Source organism: Apis mellifera, linkage group LG3 (assembly GCF_003254395.2).
Source record: "Apis mellifera strain DH4 linkage group LG3, Amel_HAv3.1, whole genome shotgun sequence".
NCBI classification, from domain to species: Eukaryota; Metazoa; Arthropoda; class Insecta; order Hymenoptera; family Apidae; genus Apis; species Apis mellifera.
The window spans coordinates 6,589,736-6,609,467 of record NC_037640.1 but is presented as its reverse complement, the minus strand read 5'-3'; the positions used below and the strand labels follow the sequence as shown (position 1 = coordinate 6,609,467).

At 45.1% G+C, this 19,732-nt stretch overlaps 1 protein-coding gene across 1 annotated transcript in view; it reads right to left on the bottom strand.

The window, feature by feature from the left end:
- The window catches only part of LOC724853 (probable G-protein coupled receptor Mth-like 1), a 148,812-nt gene that overhangs the window by 85,761 nt on the left and 43,319 nt on the right, over window positions 1–19,732 (bottom strand). Inside the window, exon 4 of the mRNA XM_001120757.5 lies at window positions 4,333–4,411. Within this exon, the coding sequence (XP_001120757.4) occupies window positions 4,333–4,411 (79 nt within the window). The remainder of the gene's footprint in view (window positions 1–4,332; window positions 4,412–19,732) is intronic.

The window sequence follows — 19,732 nt, the reverse complement described above, 5'->3', positions numbered from 1 at the left end:
CCGCCTCGCCTCGGGTATCTCGCCTCGGGTGCCCAGGCTCGAAACTTTCTTAGTTATGAAAACGAATCTTGGCAAAGAGTCGGGCAACGATCCACCGACGACGCGTCGTCGGATCTTTGACCTAGCTTGTCCCGATTGTTCCCGATTGTCTTAAACGATATTACGTTGTAAGATCCGTGACGAGACTCTGCATCAGGGATGAATATAAACGGAGCGAGGAAATGGAAATTGCAGAAGGAAGAGAAGCAACAAGATTCATCCTTGTTTAAAATTCGTGAAATTTCTGCTATGTTTTGGACTCATATTGTAAATCTTGTTTGAAAATACACAGATCCCAGTATCCCGAAGGAACAATAACAACGGGATAGATACGATTTCTCGAATCGCAAAAGATGAATAAAAGTAATTCGGATTATTCGTTATTTCTCCTCTTGTTTAGCGTCCGTGTAAAAATTCTGGAAACATTTCTGCCACATTATGGACTCATATATTTCCTCGTATCGTGTTTGAAAATACACAGAGATCTCGTTTCGAGGCGTAATAATAACGGGGATGGAATTCAGTCGTTTGGACGTGCATTTTGTTTCTGAGCAACGCGCAACTTTTTGCGAGGAATTTCGCTAGGACACGTATATATATATTGGTAACGATCGATTCTATTAACTCGTTGGCGGTGTGTAGCGCGATCTTGTGCGGCAAAAGAAGCCGAGTGATGAGTCCCTGATGCAGCTATCGGGGACGAGATAAACGAAGTTAATGAGCCACTCTTCGAGAACAGTGAAGTCCCCTAACTAGCAACACGTACACGTGCGCATATATATACACATACACACACACACGATGGAAGGCCAATATACACTTGACCACGATCCTCGAACGATACATTCCGCCTTTGTTCTTCGTTCTGTCCCACTGTCCGACCATTGTTTCGCGGCCGAGATTAGACGAGTTTCTTCTTCGATCTTGACAATGATCGATCGTGTGCCTTTGCTTCCAGTTAACACACGAAATCCGTGCTTTTTCGCCCTAACGATTTCCATTAACCTCCCTTCGAAAAACGATCCCCCTCTTCGTGACCAGACTTTCTCTCTAAAACTCATCTAAATCGGGGAGGGGAAAAAAATCTCTACGATTTTTATCTCGTTTCTTCTTCATAAAAATAAACAGTAATATTCCATCTGTAATTCGACATCATTCTTCGAAAAATGTTTCCAAAATTCGTTTCAAACATTTCTATAAATCATCCCTCCCCTTCTTGTTTCCGTTAAAAAACAATGAAATATTTCGAGAACGACCCTGTTCCTCCGTCATGAAATATTTCTCGTAAAAATCCGGAGCGAGGAAGCAGAACAGGGCACACGTAAAAGGACACGCATCACGAGCGAGTTCTCTCTACCTTCCAGCCTGGCTCGTAGGAATGCAAATTCGTTTAGAGGAGAAACGCTCTCTCGTCGAGAGTGCGCGCAGAGAAGAAGCCGGGAGCAAAAGTAGCGGCGAGGAATTGCGAGCGACGGCGACGACAACGACGAGAGGTCAATCCTCGGTGGTGGATACGTCGGTATGCGAGCGTGCAACGACTTGGCTGGCCGTGGGAACCTTGTCTTGGATGTTAGGTAATTGAAGAATTTCTCAGAAAATGGGCGCACGCGCGGAGAAGCAAGTTTCGAACAGTTTACCTCTGGCAAGAAGTAAGAAGAGTCTTGCTCTTTCAAACGCTTCAGCGACCAGCTGCCTTCCTCGTCGGCAATTAAGCGTGACGCGACGCCATCGATTGACGGCTTGGATACCGTGCTTATACTTTAATCGCACGTGCAATTTTCCTAGGGTTGGATACCACGCGTTTCTCGGAAGAAAGGAGCGAGGAAAACTTGGCGGAGATCGGAGTTAAACTGGATGGAGATCATTCCAAGTTCTTTCTTTCTTTACGAACTCTTCTTCACCGAATGATTTTCTATCAATTTTTCTCAACTTACAATCGCTACACGTTTCTCAACAGGAAATCCATTTATCGTGAAGTGAAATTTTCCTCGTGAATGCCTTATGAATAATTTATAATAAACTCTAAGCTTCCATTACCGGAGGACGCGAAACGAAGACTCGTTACATAATTCGGGGGGAAAAAACGAACCTTGTGAATCCTGAATTTGGCTCATTGGAACGAAAAGTCACACACGAGCAATGGAAATCGGCGCAACTTCCATCCTGCTATGTATCCTGACTCGTACAAGCGTACGTGTAGCATCGAATCGACCCAAGTTCGATGGAAGAAAGAAATGCAATCGATAAATAACCGAGATAGACGCAATTACTTTACGATCGACGTGGATAGCTGTTGCTCAACCCCGTCCAATTATGAAGGCTCTCATAACCCAGCTAATTAAATTCGATAAATTATTGCGCGCTCTCCGTTTCGACATCCTCCTCCTCCTTTCGAGTAAAGGTGGAGGCACGAGCGCCGCCTAGGCAGATTCCCGCGCGGGGAAAAACCGCGGATGAAACGGTTTAACCCCGGCGGATGGGTGGATCGGCGGGGCGCACAGCCGCAAATGACACCGAGCTAATTTTCCGGGTGGAAAATCACGAAGCCGGGTAGAGAGAGCAGGTAGCGTAAACGCAACGTGTCGGTGACACCTCAACAAGTGGATACGGAACGCGTGCGCACGTGTCGCTGACACACGTACCGTGCCCGTGTGTGCGAGAAAATCGCCGATAAAAGGGCAACGCGGAGGGGGAGGGAAGCCGAAGTCATCGACGCGGATGCACCGCTTCCCGTTGCAACTGAGAATTGGTCTGCGCCGCGATATTGCGATTCGAGATAAACTTAACCCGGATAGTTGAAATATATATTTTCTTTCCGTGAATTATATCGTATCTGAGTGATTTTCCATCTTCGATTCAACTCGAATCATCGAATATCTTGTGAATTTTCACGGTTAGACGGCGATCTCCGAGGCCTCGATTTAAGAGGAAGGAAAAAAAGAAACGAGGACGAAAAAGTAAAGAGTAGTACAGCTGGTATAAGAAAACTGGTGGAAAGAGAAGCAAAAAAGGCGGGAGATAAGTGGAGAGGAAAAAAATGGCGAAAGAAGCGGGGGAAGAAGGGAAGGGCCCGTTATGGGCCGGCCGTGTTGCATCCCATTAACCGGTCGACCGAGTGATCTTGATCCCATCTCTCACCGCGACGGCGCCCTGCTTCTTCCCCTTCCGATCCCTCAAACTCAAACGTGATCCGCTAACGATCATCGCTCCACGCGTAACGCGCCTTCTCACCATGGCCACGACCGATTTCTCGCAAGTGTTGCTTCTTCGATCCCTGCAAGATTCTCTCGTGAATAAAGGTCAACATGGCGTGTAAACGTGATAATAAATCGTGAACGTATATCGTGATAATTCTATTCGTTTGTCGAGATAGAATCGGAATTATTTCAACCGCGACGATAAAAAGAAACGAGTTTTACACTTTAAAACGATTAGAAATTATCTATATAGAGAAACTTCTATACAGAGAAATATGGGGAAAAATTCCGGTTCCGGTTCGATAAAAATGTACGATACGTTTTTTTGACGCGGTTTCACGCTTAGCCAACCACCGACGCATTTCTCCCGCGCGATTTATCCTACGAATTGCCGCCAGATGGCGCTGCGGAGTTGCGTAAACGTAACACGGCGATTGCATAATCGCGAGCGGTGGCCTTCCGATCGAAGACGCGACGCGAAACTCGGCCAGGTCGATAACCTGCACACAGCCCGGTTGTGTTAATTAACGGCGTACACACGAGCCACCGGGGTTACTCGTTCCTCCACTCGGCCCAGCCTCGACGAATTCCCGTTACCAACCTCGTTTCGCCTCTGAAATTTTCTGCCAATTACCGCTCCGCGAATTTTCATAATTTTTTATTCCCTCGTCCTCCGCCAAACGGATGCTTTAATTGCAACGTGACACCGGCGCTCGTCGCGTGCCGTTCTTATTTTTTTTTTCTCCTCCTCCTTCTCTTCTTCTTCTTCTTCTTCTTTCTCGAAAAAAAATGTTCGCACGTTGAAACGTTTGAACGTCCGCGTTTTGAGTATTTCGAGCGGAGAAAATTAAAAGAGAAAATACAGGAGGAGGGGAGGAAAGGTGGTACGATCGAATAAATCTTAGGTGGGCACAATCGTTGGTAGATTCGATTCGGGGCCAGTGGCACGGAAGAGTACACACGTGGCAAAATCTCCCGCCGCAGATAGGCAACGTCGTACGTGCTCCGTTACTCTGTCGATGATCAGACAAAGGAGAAGGGGAGAGGGAAAGAGAAGACATACATATATATATATATATATATATACTATACTCACCTGAACGTCCACCAGATGTTGAAGCACATCGTGTTCAACCAGAAGAACGCGGCGAGGAAGAAGAAGTGAGCCATGATTGCTGAAACAGAAAAATGGACTTGGTTAGTACGTACTTCTTTCATGGTCTCGTTCGGGGAGAGGCTCAAGGCTACCCCGCCGCTTTTCTTCGTCCCTGGGAGAATTATTTTTCCCACGGAGCTCGAGATACGTTGGAAATAACGCTTCGATAACGGGAGGAAATCGATTCAGAAAGCGATTCCTTTCGTCCCTTTTTAAAGAAAAAATTTCAAATAATTACGAAGCGATCGCCAAGTTGCAAGCAATTTATATATATCATCAAATTATTCGATTATTCTAACAATTGAACAATTCTTTATAGATATCATAAAGTCATCGCTGTCTCTTCAAAAGTCTTCAGAACTTCTTACGATTTTAAAATTCCCGAATAACCACCAAGAGATTCCCCTAATCAACGAGCTACAAAAGAGCTCATCGACCTTCCGAACGCGTGCCTCCAGCTGACGGCACCGCGAACCCCGTCGAAACAAAAGGAGACAACGCCGATTCCCAGCTTCGCGATGAACTTTCAAAGATTCATGAAGGGGAAAAGGAGGGAGAGGGAAAGGTAGCAGGACCGTGGCTCATCCAGACAAAGCTCGGAGGGAGAGACAGCTTTTGTAAAGATCCGTTTGAAAAGACGGCCCCGCGCGCACCGGTTGACTGGGAACGCTTTCGGGGGTCTGGACTCGATAAATTTTTCACCCTGTCGTCCGCACGTCCTCGTCCTTAGAATTCGCGGGAGGGTGGAGATACAACGGGCTCGTTGAGGGAGCGATCCAGCCGCGATCTTGGCAGCATTCATTTTTTCTGAATCGATCGAAAAAAAAAAACACCACTCGATTTTCTCCCGACGAGCATTTGCAAATCTGCTTCTGCAGATTAATTTTTCAAAGCTTAATCCGAAATGAAAACTCTCCCCCTCTCTCGATTTGCCATTAATTTCTGAAAACGTGATCGCGGTCGAAAACACACGTGGCAGAGAGCGGATCCTTTCGATGGAGGACCCTTGCGAAAAGCGGAGAAAGAAAAGGGAGGGGAGGAAAAAAAAAAGAAAGGAAAAAGGGTGGCGTGCCACGTTTGAGAAAAGAATGGGCCTGTGGGGCGCGCAAAGGAACCAAAGGTCTCCGTTTAGTTGTTGCCGTAAGTAGCGAGTCGAAGGGATGAACTCCTCGCGTCCGTTTGCTCGCGCAAGGGTGCAATGAATATATAAAAACGCAATCGACGCGTTTGTATAATGGCGGATGGAACAAAAAGGCTGGCGTAGATGGCGCGCCCCCGGTTTGTCCGCCGCTTAATAAGTTTGATAGGGGTGGAGTGGGCTCGATAAATACGGCGGGGGCAGTTTCGACATCTAAATTAATAGAATTGAATTGTCGTAGGTACATATTTAATCGTATCACCGGTATTGTTGCAACCGACCGTTTTCCTCTATTCATTGGATCAATATTGGGCCAACGGTGTTTTCCAATAAACGAAGGTTGTAACGTGGTGGAGCGTTGTTGCGCAAAGCGATCGATGTGAATATACGTGTATGAAAATATATATATATATATATATGGCGTATCGTATATAAAGGGTTGCGTTCTTTTGTGAAATTGCATCCTATACATATTTTCCTTCCCCACTCGAAAAATTCATCATCTCGGATGAATCGGGCAAATTTTAAATTTCTCTCAAAATGGCATTCGCATTTTGGAAACCGGTTTGTTACGTGCTCGGTGCCAACAGGCGGGTGCCACGTCTCGTCCCGTATTTCATTTTCCACCCCCCCCATTTTTCCAGCCTCGAATCATAAAAGCATCGCAACGCTCGCATCCTTTGCGATAGAATATATCTCTGCGCGAATAGCTTTTTTTCCCTCCGTTTGTTATTTTTCCATGTATCCAAATTTCTGCCACTAGCACCCTCCTCCTATGACATCAAACGCGATATAAATACTCGCCAATTCGGGACGCGCGTAGAATGGCAGAAAATATTGTAAAAGGCTATTACAACGACACGTGTTCTTTTTTTCCCCTCCCCCCGTCCCCGTAAAATGCAAGTACGCGTTACGTTTTGTAAAATTTTATTTATTGATACATTGCATCGCAACGATTATCTTACTCGAAACTTTCAACCGAACAATTTTTTATAATAATTATTGTATTCCGAGATAAATTATACGTTTAAACGTGTTTTAAGAAAATATAGAAAATTTCAAGCGTATTATAATTACATGAAAATTTTAAATAACATTGAGAGATATATTGGATTTCAAAGTTATTAAAAAATCCCCAAAATCGACATCAAGTTATTTTAATTACCTTTACGAATAATATATCTTGGCAAAATGTACATGAAAGTACCGTTCAAACATCCTTTGTCGTTTACTTATTGAAAAAGACGTTTATAAAGTGTACGAGCAGTGTGATTCCGGTGTTCTAACGGTGTACTTGCTCGTATCTCGCAACTCGTTACCACACGTCACATCGACAAAAGCGTGTTGAACGTGTGCTCAAGGAACGCCGATGACGCATAAGAAAGTTTTGTAACCGCTTTGCGATTTGCATTCACTTCTCGTTTAATGTAAGCCGCCAATCGCGAATGTTTATAATCGTAATTCCCCCCCTTCTCAATTATGCAACCATGAAACGGACAACTGTATACCGGTCAAGCAATTAGCGTTAGAGAAAGATCGTTCCAATTAACGTAAAAATACGAGAAAAAACAACTACTGGTAGAAAATTGAACAATTTGTTCCGCTCGATCGAATTGAAGGGATTTGTAAATTTTCTGAACAGTATTTTTACGAGACTGGTGTCGAGAAACGATAGAAGAAAGAGATTAACCTCGAACCGACGACGTTGCGATATTTTCAAACAGAATAAATCTTAAAATAGAAAATTGTGTCTTATTACTTTAACCTGAATCGACAAGAGATAATATTTTCCTTTCTACGCAACGTTTAAGACACGAGAAAACTCTGTTTCGATTCCTATTCTATTACATCCAACAGGCAAATCTATCCATTGATTATAAAGAGAGGACAAACCTAATCCAATGGAAATTTAACCTAATGGAAAATCGATCATCCATAATAAAATAAATCCATAGCTCATTCTCTCTCGCATCTCGACAGCCTCGAAGCCGCGAAATTAGACTTGTCCTTAGGCGTTGTTCGAGGTTGATTAACAAAGCAGCCGAATGACGCTTGTCGACGCGGATTATTCCGCGGAATAGGCGGAAAGGGGAGGAGAGACCCGCGTGGAAAGAGAGAGAGGATTTCGAAACACGGAAGATTTTCCATTGGCTCGAGGTTGCTCGAAGCGGGATTAACGGGCGCCACGGTCGGGAAAGTCGTCCGATAATTCTTCGTCGAAAGGCTTCCGCCTGCGGCGTTTATCGCGCGCTCCGGAAATAATTAAATTTCCAAAACTAATTACGCCTCGTTGCAATTACAACTCCCGCGACATTCATCCGTGAACGGCGGCGCACGACACACCCTCGCGCTTCGGCTTAACCCGAAATCGTTTCCAACCCCATCCTCTTTCAACCCCCTCTTCTTTCCAAATTTACTCCGCTCGGACGCGGAGCGGATTGGCCGATAAAATTCCCGATAAATATCGAAGCCAGGAGTTAAAAATTCGGAACGATCGATTTTCTTTTCGATAAATTACGTTCTCATTTAATTCGTAATCTGCACTTTTCTCAAATTGTACATTCGTTCACGAATTTTATTGCAAATTGTACTCCAGATATTTTATATCTCTTTATCGAAACCTATCCATATACATTGTTGAAGAATTCTTAATATCTTCAAAAATACGACAAATTTGAATATACGAAAATGTAACGATTCTTAATCATTTATATATAAATAAATACGAACAAAGGTAACGTAAAACAATTTTCAAATCGAAATTTCTAAAAGTATTCCAAAATAAAATTATCGTCTGCTGGACGAATTTTTTTCTTCGAACTTCGATATAGTATCGATTATAATATAACCACGATATCGAGTCACACTTCCTATTTCCTCGATTTTCGAAAGAGAAAGAGAGAGAGAGAACGGAGAAGTTTGTCGGTCGGAAATTAGGACTGGAAGGAGGGTTGAAAGTGACAACGGTCGAAAGAAGATTCGAATGTTGAATCGAGGTAGTTTCGAGAGTTTCGCGATATCGCGGCCTCCTTTGATATGGTAATGAAGTTTTGAACCGCGGCCGGGACACGGGATCGGAGCTTTTCCTTTCTTCGGGACTTGCCGTTTCCCCGGCCGGGATTGTTGAACGGTCGTGCTCGAGAGAGAAGCGAGAGAGAGGGGGGGGAAGGAGAGGATTCGATTGAACGTGTTTGCGAACATCGTGACGGAGCCCACTTCGTCAGGCTCTGATTAATGCAGCGACACGATTTCCATCCGTACAACTGAATGGAATTTCTTAAGCGTTTGATGCGTGGTAACGTGGTATCCAGGTCAGCCGTGAAATTTATTTAATTCCAACGTACACCACTTTTCCTCCAGCCGGTGATAATTATTCGAGGCGAGAGAATTTTCACGGAGATTGGATGCGTATTAATATTTTAATTATCCTTCACGAAAACGAATTTACATCCTTTGATTTCTCCGATTAATCGAGCTTGATTTCTTATATATCGAATATCCATTTTGTGCAAATAATATATAAATATTTAATAATTATAAACTTATATATTTGAACCACCAAATAATTCAATAAGCACGTTCATCGAAAAGAATTTTACGAGAAATTATTCTCGTTTAATAGACTTATTCCTTGAACTAACTCGAAACCTATTTGCACGAGAACTCTCAAACTGAAACTCAAGGAGTGGATAAAACTAAATCGTTCACATCTTTAAGTTAACTTGCAAAAAATGTTTTCCATCGTGATAAAACGAAACGAAACGGAACAGAGAGAGAGAGAGGAGGAGGAAAACGGTGGAGGGTTAATTCAAGCCAAGAGGAGGAGAGTCGAAGGAAGCGGATGGTGCGTGGCGACCCCATGGCTGGGGTGAGTGTCAAGGGTTGAAACGTCGGCTAGTTAAGGGCCTCGATTTGCATGAGGGGGGTGGTATGGGGTTTGGAAAATTAGATTGCGCCGCCTTGACCCATCGTTCATCCTTTTTCCTCATTCCTCTAATTGCCGGGGGGGGCGATCGTGCGTTATGTGCACTAACGCTCCCCTTCCCCTCTTTAACGTCTCTAAACAGTATCGATCCCGAGGTTTCACGAAGGGAAGGGAGGAGAAACGTTTTCGTTTCGAGACATTAGCGAGATTCGCGCAATGGCGGTGATGGAGGAGGGGGTGGCGCGATGCTGTTTGATCTGTCGGATCAAGCGAAACTTGCTACCCCCAAGTTTGTTTCCGCACGCTACATGAATAATGCAGCCTAAGACTATCCGGGCGCCTCTCGCGAAATCGCTGTTTGATTTATGATCTCCTCGTGGTTGATTGCTCTTGGTTATTCACCCGGCCCGGGAAGGAGGGGATGAAATAAACGTCTCCCCAAGATTCTCTTCTTAACGCTTTGGGATCTTTTTTAATGCTAGAACCAAGATGATGAACCTTCTCTCTTTTTAAATTGGTGTTGTCGCAACTATCGATTCTCCTTAACGAATATTGATCCTAATTGTGCTTCAAAAACATGATAAACGAAGCTGCTCGAAGTAAGAGAAGAAGGAAGCGCACGTAACAAACATCTCGTCGTACGAAGGAAGCTGTGTTATCCCTCGCCAACTTCCTAAATAAACCCATCCGATCCCCTAATCCCTCTTTCCTTCCCTTTCTTCGAATCCAAACAAGGAATTAATCAAACGCCGATTCGTAAGAGGTTGGTGTCGATATGTCGGACAGTTTAATTCGCTTGCAGCTCGAATTTAGGGAGCGAGCGTCTTCGATGCAACGGAAGAAACTCGTTAAGGGTCTGGCACGGTTGAACGGGCGGCGAACTGTCCCGGCAGCAACGGCTCGAGATTAATGCCGGGCGCATTAACATCGGTGATTAAGTTAAATACTTTGGAATAGCGCCGCGACGACTCGTAATTAAATCATACCGGATTTATTGCGCCGTCCCGATTTGGATGGGATTAGAGTTTGATTCAACGCGCCCGCTAGAACGCGGCCGGGAAGGGTTGTTGCGCGGCGGTGAGTTATGAAAGTTAGTGACAGGCCCTCGGGGACCCTCGATCGGTCAGTTGAAATATTAAGCCCGAAAAGAACGACGGGTGCAACGACGGGGGAACGACTTGATTCCCGGATACCAGTTTGTCCACGACTCTTGCCAGAAAAAAAGGAGAGACAATAGTTGGAATAGTTGAAATTTTTATTAATCATTTCAATTGTGTTTTAAAATATTTTACGAATTTTGGATAAAAGGATAAATAATTAGAATTTTGGAAGCACTTGGATTTTACTTAGCGTTTCAAATTTGAGAATTCGATGAAACTGATTCGAATCCTTGGACAAAAATGTAAGAGATTATTAAAGAAAATATAGAAATACTTGGTCGTCGAACAAAATTCCCAACAACTTTTCTTCGTCGATAAAATACCAATACCTCGATTCTCATCGCGGTATCGAAACGTGGACGCGATAAAAACTCGCTCGATCATCCGGGGATCCAAGGGATCCGGCGCGTTTCGAGAGTTTGACGTGGGGCAAAAATAATCTCCTCGTCGTCTTGGCGGGAATCACGAGTGCAAGCAAACGGATAAATTCGACCGGATTAATAAAAGTCGCGAGCTGCCCCCTTCCCGTGAAATTACGATCGGCGATTTTTACGAGTTATCGGCCGACCGTGTTGTCCACGGATTTTACGGCCAACGTTATTTCGAGAATCGGGGCGTTTTCGCCTCCGCGCGCTTTACATCCATAATTCCGGCTGGGATTAATTGGTGCCACCTCTGCTACCTCCCTCCTCCCCCTCCGCGTCGAAAATCATTTCGCCACGAGGAGATACAATACGATCCAACCCTTCGTGCGTAAACGATTAACGCGAACAAACAAACGCGAGGGAGGGAAAAATTTATCTAATGGAAAAATGGAGGATTGATCGATTCTCTGGGAATCGATCTCGACGGATACTGAATTCTTTTCGAAACTCTCTTGGCTATTTAATTGGCTGATGAAAATAAAGAGCGAACTTGATAAAATTGGAAAATGAATTTTATTCCTAAAATATGTGATTGATTCATTGTGAAGAATAAGCATCGACTGTTACACTTCCAACTTGCAGAGAGGGAGCTTCGACTATCTATGTATCGTTCGATATCAATAAATTTCGTCGCGCGTATTAAAGATGAATCGAAAAAAGGAGCAACGAGATATCCGCACGATTTCCATTATCCACGGAAATCAGACGACTGATATATTAATAATCATCCGCGTAGGACAATATTCGCTCGAGGTTGCCACGGGGACAAAACGGGGGCCACCACCGGGACGCAGCCGTGGTGGCAACAAACAACATGGTAAAGGGTGCGCATGCCTGTAAACCAATTTAATCAAGCCAGCGATAAAACTGATGCGACGAATATTAGATTCCGAAATGGATTGCTAGTATAAATCCCGCGTGAAATACGTACGCGCGCTACGCTGCTGTCGCTGCGAACTTATGGAGCGCGAAACGTGAAACGTGAAAAAAAAAAAGAAAATAGAAAAATAAAATAAAAGATATAAAGAGAGAGAGAGAAAGTCCATTTCTATCCATTCAGAAAACGTTTATCGAGCTTTTTGTTCGATGTTTCGTTCGAGACGAGTCGTACGATTGAAATCGGTGGAAAGGACGTTTGGTAAAAGCGACGCGAACGTTGTTTGGACCACGAAGATGGGGCCACGAAGGAAGGGAGGGGGACCACGTGTAATGTAACCCGCTGAAAGAATGCATTACGCGGTTGTATATAGTTTTGCCCCCTTCGATAACGGGTACAAGGAAAACAAATGCTCGGTTACATCGTTCTTGCATTTACTTGCCCACCCCGAATTGTCCCAATTTGCAGGCCAGTGGTGTCCGTTTTGGACGATTTTCGGTCACGATTTGAAGCTTGCAAATTCTTAAAAATTTTATATTATTAGAAACTTGTTATTTTACAGCAACACCAACTATGCCATCGAATTTCTCTCTTTCGGACATTGAAAATTCCAATTCCAAATTAAAAAAAGAAAAATCGATCGTCAGAAATTTCAAGAATTGGTAAAAAAAAACTCTATCCAGTTCACGTCTCTTTTCTTTCTTTTTATCGTAGGAAATAGAAGAATCCGTATCGAGGTCAGAGGAAGACGGAGAAATTCGACGGAGCGCGTTGAGAACCACGGGAATGGCCCATATTCGGATCACTTTCGTCCGGCGCGAGGTTTACGCGAGATGGAAGCTCGCGAGGAGGAGGAGGAGGAGGAGGAGGAGGAGGAGGATGCTGAGAAAGTCTAATGAAACACGCGCGGGTGAATCAGCGTACCGGGTGTATAAATACACACGGAGTATCCCTTCGCCCGGTTTCTACGGAACCGGTGCACGAGACGACCGCCCAACGAGACACAATCGTCGAAGAGAGAGGAGGATCCGGCGGGCAATAATTTATTCATTTTTGCGCGACGCCGACAGAGGAGAAACAGAGGAGAAGTGGAGGTGGAACAGTTTCCAGCTGGAGGAGAACAATGCCAGCCAACAACGTACAATGTACTTGCAGACGTCTTGGCGTAATCGCCACATTGTCGCTTAATGGTTGCAAATCATCCACTCGACGGGGGTGGGCCGCGCTTTCCTTCCACCACGCTTCCTTGTTGCCAAAGGAAACAAAGATGTTTCGCGATGGCGAGTTTCTGAATATTTGAAAAGAAAATTTGACGGCCGTGTAAATTATCCGGGCAGACGTTTCTCGTGTTATCAAGGAAAACACGGGCGCGATGATTATTTTGCGCTCTCGCGTACGGCGCGGTGTTTGGCTGCACGGTGTTATGGATGCGAGCCGGGTTATGGACTGTGATATAATTGACACCGTGTTTTATTAAACACCAATATTTTTGCAACTACGTATTCGCTGAAAATACGAACACTCTGGCTAATTATCGCCTCCTAATTATCCCATTTCACGTTTTCTTCTTGAATAAAGTATTCGAAAAATCCGCTCTTTCAACTTTCTCTTCGACTCTTTCACTCTTACTTCTTAAATACGGAAAGCATAAAACGTATTCATACATGCGTTCCCGAATAAGTCTGTTCGTTTCTTTAAAATGGAAAAAAGGAAAACGTCACGTCACGTTACGTAAACCTTGTATTTTTCTCGAAGCAGCTCCAACGGAATTCCCCAGCGGATGCGAAATGGAATAATTTCTAATCGAGATTAACGCGCGCAAAACATTCGGGAGGGGAAACGGAGGGAAAGAGAGGAAGAGGATTAAGCATCCATCTCAAAGCTACCTACCCCCGGTAATCCGGACAATGCGAACTCCCGCTAATAAATTTCGACTTTCCCATTGTTCCCTTGCCATAAGCGGACGAGCAATATGCAAACGAGTCCACCTCCTCGTTCCAACGTTCCTCCTCCTCCTCCTCCTCATCCTCCTCGAAAGCCCTGAATGCACGGTCCAACGAGAAATAGAGAGAGAGAGGGAGCCAAAAGCGTCGCGTGTCTCGATTGCTTCCGATTAGCCCCTCGAAAATCGCCACGACTTTTCCCCGAACAGATTCGTCACGCCACTCATCGCCGCTCTAATCGACGCGCGTTTCTCGAGGATGGCCCAATCAACGCGCCGACGAAATTCTATTATATTTAGACGTAACGAGCCAATCGAACGCGCAATAGGAATTCACCATCGGTAAAGCTTCTATCACACTGCAACACACTCGCATCGTTGAAAACGTGGACATCGATTCTACATATTGGATCGAACTCCTCCCTATCAACCTGTTTCTTCTTTCCTCGTCTGTGCAACGATATCGGTAATGATGTACTTTAAGAATTTTTCTGAATAATTGATTCAATGCAAAAATAAAACACAAAAGTTGCAAATATCGGTTAGACTTATTCGTTAAGTCACAATTATTGTAACTTAATAAATAAATCTCAACATTTTGCGTTTGTTTCAGAATCGAATATAATTGAATCTGAAAGATGCTATTGCGTTTGCACGTACGAATTTCATAACGCATATGAAGTTGGTATCCCGTGTGAGAAAAGCCTAAGGAGAGACGCGGCAAGAGAGAGTACAAATGACGGGGAAACTTGGCGCTATACACCACTCGAGATCTCCACTTATGGTTGCTAACCGAGAGAGAAGCGTGCGACGCCAGCGCGGAACACCGGGACAGAGCCTTGACGGCCCGAGTCTCGAGTGTTGCCGAAATTGCCGCCGAATGACGTCGTCCCGGCTCCTGGAGGAGTTGCTCGACCATCCCTCGGGACTCGACGCGGAAGATCTCGCTTCCACTTCCCCTTCGTGGGACGTTCAACGTGACGAATTACTAGCGGCGGAGAACAAGCTCCGCTTCTTCTTGCGAAAACCGACCATCCCCCTCTTCCTCCCTCCCTCTCCCCGTCTAATTAATTTCTCACTTTCGACGCTTCCCCCTATCTTTTTCCCTCCCCTCCCGCTCTCAAACTACAACGCACTTCCCTCCCCCTCCCCTCTTTTTATGCCCGGATAATTAACGAAGCACGAAGCAGAGAGAGCATGGATGGAGCACGGTCTCCACCATTTTTCGTTGTTGCCAAAGAGAAACAACGACGTGGCCCTCTCGCGGGACGTCAATTAGCGGGTTCTTCGCTTTTCGTCTTTTCTTTCTTCCCCTTTCTTCCTTCGTTCCAGATGGGAGGAGGTTATCTCTCGGCCCGTATCTCTCTACGCGATTTCCACCGGTGTTCGTGTTGAATAATGGAGGAGGAGTATTTCCAAAAATACGAGGAGAGGAGGAAGGTAAGAGAAAGGGCCTCCTCCCTCCGCCTGTTGTTTGTGTATCCTTGTTTTCGCGCGAGGAAACATCGTTTCCGGTTGCTTGCTCCCCTGCTCCTCATTTTCATTCGTTCCTACTCCTTTTCTTTCTCTTCCAAAGGAGAACCGCCGAGTTGAGCATGCAAGAACAAAGAAACGGATGCACGTCCGAGTCCGAATGGTCATCGAGCGAAAGGCGAGGCGAAGCTCGATATCCGCGAGGTGTCGTAAATCGAGGAGAAATTTGGCGGATCGTTTTATTCGGCGGGGAAATAAAGGGTGCGACGAACCAACCAACCAACCAACCCGGCCCGACCCGTTGTCTCGTAAATTAAGAACGATCGGCCCGTTGTAAAACGAAAATAAACGAGGGAATCGTGCCTTCGCACGGAATTAGCGGGGCCGCAAATTTTCCTTCCCCTCCCCTCCCCTCTCCCCGTAACCAGCCCCAAACACACACACACTCACTCGTGAAAGAAGGAATCGAGCAAGCAATCCCTTACCCTACGTGACACGTGGGTGGAAAGAAGAAGGGACGAAAGAAATCGCGAGATGACGAAAGAGAGAAGGGAAACGATTATAAACGGAGGAGGGATTTGGACGGGATGGAAATGGGCGGGAGAGGTCGAGGAGAGACAAAAGACTGGCACGGAAAATATGTATCGCGGAGCACGCACGATTGCACAACGGCTTACGCGAGGGGGGAGAAGGGGTTTAGCCTCCTCGAAAGATTGTCGTTCTGGCGAGTGGCCAGAAACCGGGGCAAAGTTCGAATTTTCGTTCGGGGGAGGAAGGGCGCGATATAATAACGCGGCCTCTACTTTAGGAATTCCGCCCTCGGTCGGAGGGAAAGAGACCGAACTACGGAAGAAACGGTGAGAAAGGGAGAAAAGACGAGAGAGAGATGAAGGAGATCACGTCTCTCTCTCGTTCTCATTCTCCGTCTCTTTTCGTACACACGTGTGTATTCTTGATCCACGCGTGATGGCACGCGCGTGTGCGAGCGTCGAACGCCGGTCGATCGTATCCGAGTCGAGGGTCCTCCAGGGTTAAGCCGCTTTCCAATGTTGCTCGAGCACGCAGTACACAGCCGGGGCTATTAAACCGACGGACTCGGTGAAAAACTCCCCTCCCCCTCCCCTCCCCTTCCCTCGCTCAGCGATGGCACGCTGATTCGACTCGTTAAAATCGCGGAACGGGAAAAGGGAAACGGGGATGTCGTTTTGTCGGTGTTTTATGAAACCTGTGCTTTCCTTTCTCGCGAAGAGGGGCCTGATACCACGACTTGATAACTTGTTATTGTGTTTTGTACTCATCTCTCGGATTTCCTTTTTCTTCCATGCTTATGATAATGAAAGCTTAAAAATCTGTACGATAAATACGTACAATAAAGTATAAGATACACGATATGAAAGGGAGAATTAAAATCGATCGATCGGGGAAAAAAATTGGCATTTGGTCGCACTGTTCAAGAGTATCTTTCCACGATGTCAGCGAAGTCCTAAGCAAACACGGTCTAAGTATGCTCTCCAGTGGCCAGCGATTTCTAATAACCGCGGCGATTCAATAGTGCAGCGACACTTCACGTCGTTCCTCGGACGGCGCCCCCTCGATGCTCGGGACCCTATCGGCGAATTCGAGTCGCGTTTCGGCCGGTGGACACGCTTCGAATGCAAACCGACGCGCGACCGCTCTCTCTCTCTCTCTCTCTCTGTTCCTGGCAGCCAGAAGAGTGACGAGAGGGATGGGGAGGACATACCGGACGCTCCCGATGGAGCTTTTCGTTCAGAGCCCCCTGATGTGTATATTCGTCCGCAGAACTCGTCCCGCCATGCTGCACTCCTCCCCCTTTACCCACGGGAACTCGCACGATTACGCAATTTCCGCTTTGGTTTGATTCAATTTTCGAAATCGTTCGATTTCCTACCAGATGTTCCAGACTTCTGGTATGGAGTTTTTTCGCAGCAAAGGGGATGGGAATTTTCTCTCTCTCTCTCTCGATGGAATAATTAGGGAATAGGGATTGTCTATTGGGAATATATAACCTATCGAGGAATACGGTGCAATTAGTTTGTGACAGCTTGTTAAGGGCTTCTTGATGTATGGGATCGAATTCCACCGATGATTATAGTGATTTGTTTCCGACAAGGGGATGTGTGCTTCTCTGTGATTTCTGTTTAACAACTCGCTGAACTCGGTGATTGATGTTATATCTAGCTATTTTTCTCTCTCTCTCTCTCTCTCTCTCTTCATTTATACCGTTTATCGCGAGTACGAGGGGAGCCTCGATAATTGTCTCGTTAGAAACTTCATAGAAGATAACTGAACTGTATTTTACCATCGATCGAATATTACTGGGTGAATTTATCGAGTAAACGAAGCGAAACGCAGAAGAAATTTCTAACTTATTACCAGAGAAATCATACTTTCCACGAGTGTCTTTCACTGACACCAAGACCCACTTCGAGTCAACGTGGAAACACGAGGAAAACGCGTTGAAAACGCGGACAAAGGGGGAATCGGTCGGGGATTAATTTTATATCGGAGACCGAGGTGAGCCTAATGATCATCGATGCCTGGCGCTGGGTATCGATTATCTGTCAATGGGACGTGTCACGCGTGTTGGCTGCATGTGCATCGCGTTGCGCATTTACGCGTGCCAAAGGATGCGACCGACATGCGGATGCGCCTTGACACGGCGACGCTTCGAAACGCTCCGTTACAACGTGGCGCCAGCCAATTGCTCGGCCTGCAGCCTGTTCGTTTCACGTCCTGATGGACACGAGAGCATCCGAAATCATCCTCAGGGGTTAAGGTCCCCCTGCTACGCGTCCTCCAAAATCCTCCGTGTTCCGATCATCAACCTAGTTTCGACCTCGTTAACACGCCCGAGATATATCGGTCGGATAGTAATTACTCGTAGCTTCGTTCATTATTCATTTCTCGCTCGTCACTTCGATGCGTGGAATTTGAAGAAAAAAGGGAAAAATTAAAATTTTACATTAATCGTGTATTTATAAAGCTGTCAAAAAGTTGCTTTGATTATTACGCAACTATTCAATTAAAACCAAATCACTGGAAGATTCGGTTTTCTCTTCGGAATTTTGATAACAAAGTTCTTTAGTCTCTTCTTAGAAAATGAAAATATATATTTGGCACGTATATATACTTGTTTTATTTATACAATCCGCACGAATCGATTGAAATAAAGATTTCGAGATATTAGATTCATCAAAGATTCTATATTCCCATTAATATATATTATAGTTCGTCGTTACGCTTCGTCATTCCGAATATTCATATTCCATTTTTGAATATTTAACACGCGAAGAATTCAATTTTCTAATTGAAATCCCACCTCTAGAGCATCACTACGTAGTATCGATATGCTATACGTTTAATATCCCCTCCCCTCCCTTCCAATTTTTCCTCTTTTTCGATCTTCCATTATTAACATTCAACGATCCCTTTTCCTCCCCCAATCGTGTCTCGTTCACAAATTTCCTCCCCCCGATCGATTTTCCCATTGTTCGCGCAACGAAATTTGAAAAAGAACAAACAAACAAACAATTAATCGATCGGTTTCCACATCGATTCGTTCAATTCGTCGCCGGTCGTTAAACAAAACGGGGCACAGGATTAATTGAAAGACCGCGTCGCCCGGTTTTCGGGTTTCGTTAACATCGATACGATTGTGAAAAATGTGTACGTATACGTGCAATGTACGAGCGATGCCTCGTCCTTAGCCACGCGACAAACCGGGGAAACGACTGCCCGTTCCTGATGGACGCGGGGGAGAAGAGAAACCACGGTTAATTGGCCGCTATAATTAACGAGAGTGATGTCGAATAACGGGCGGCGCATCGATCCCGCGTGCTTGATCCACGTTCTACTTCCTCGCCCTTCGTCCAAATTCGACGAGATAAATTCGATACCTCCTCGACAGAGGATGTTGAAACGAAAAATATCCGCGTTTACATCTATTTTTTATTCCCGTTATTCCTTAATTTTTCGTGCTATTTGATGATAATCATCTCCTACTCAGGTAACACAAACTTTCAACAATTGGATGGATTATTTTTCAAAAATACCGATTATTCTTTATTAAGCCTCTTATACGAAAGATAAAATTGATGAAATATTGATCGAGATTCATGAATGAGGAAAAGATCGAGGGACGGTTCGATTATTTTAAAATTTGGAACAATTTTGACAAGGATCGTTCGAAATTCGAAAAAGAAATAAATAAAAGAAAAAAAAATGCTGTTATCATTTCGATAGAAAGAATCGATTACGAGTAGGAAATACGGCGTTTATCGGACATCCAGTGTGGTTCGAGCAAAAATGCAAACGGTACAGAGAGATTCCGTATACGTACTCGAGAGAGCCTATATCCTCTCTTTCCCGTGCTGTGCGAC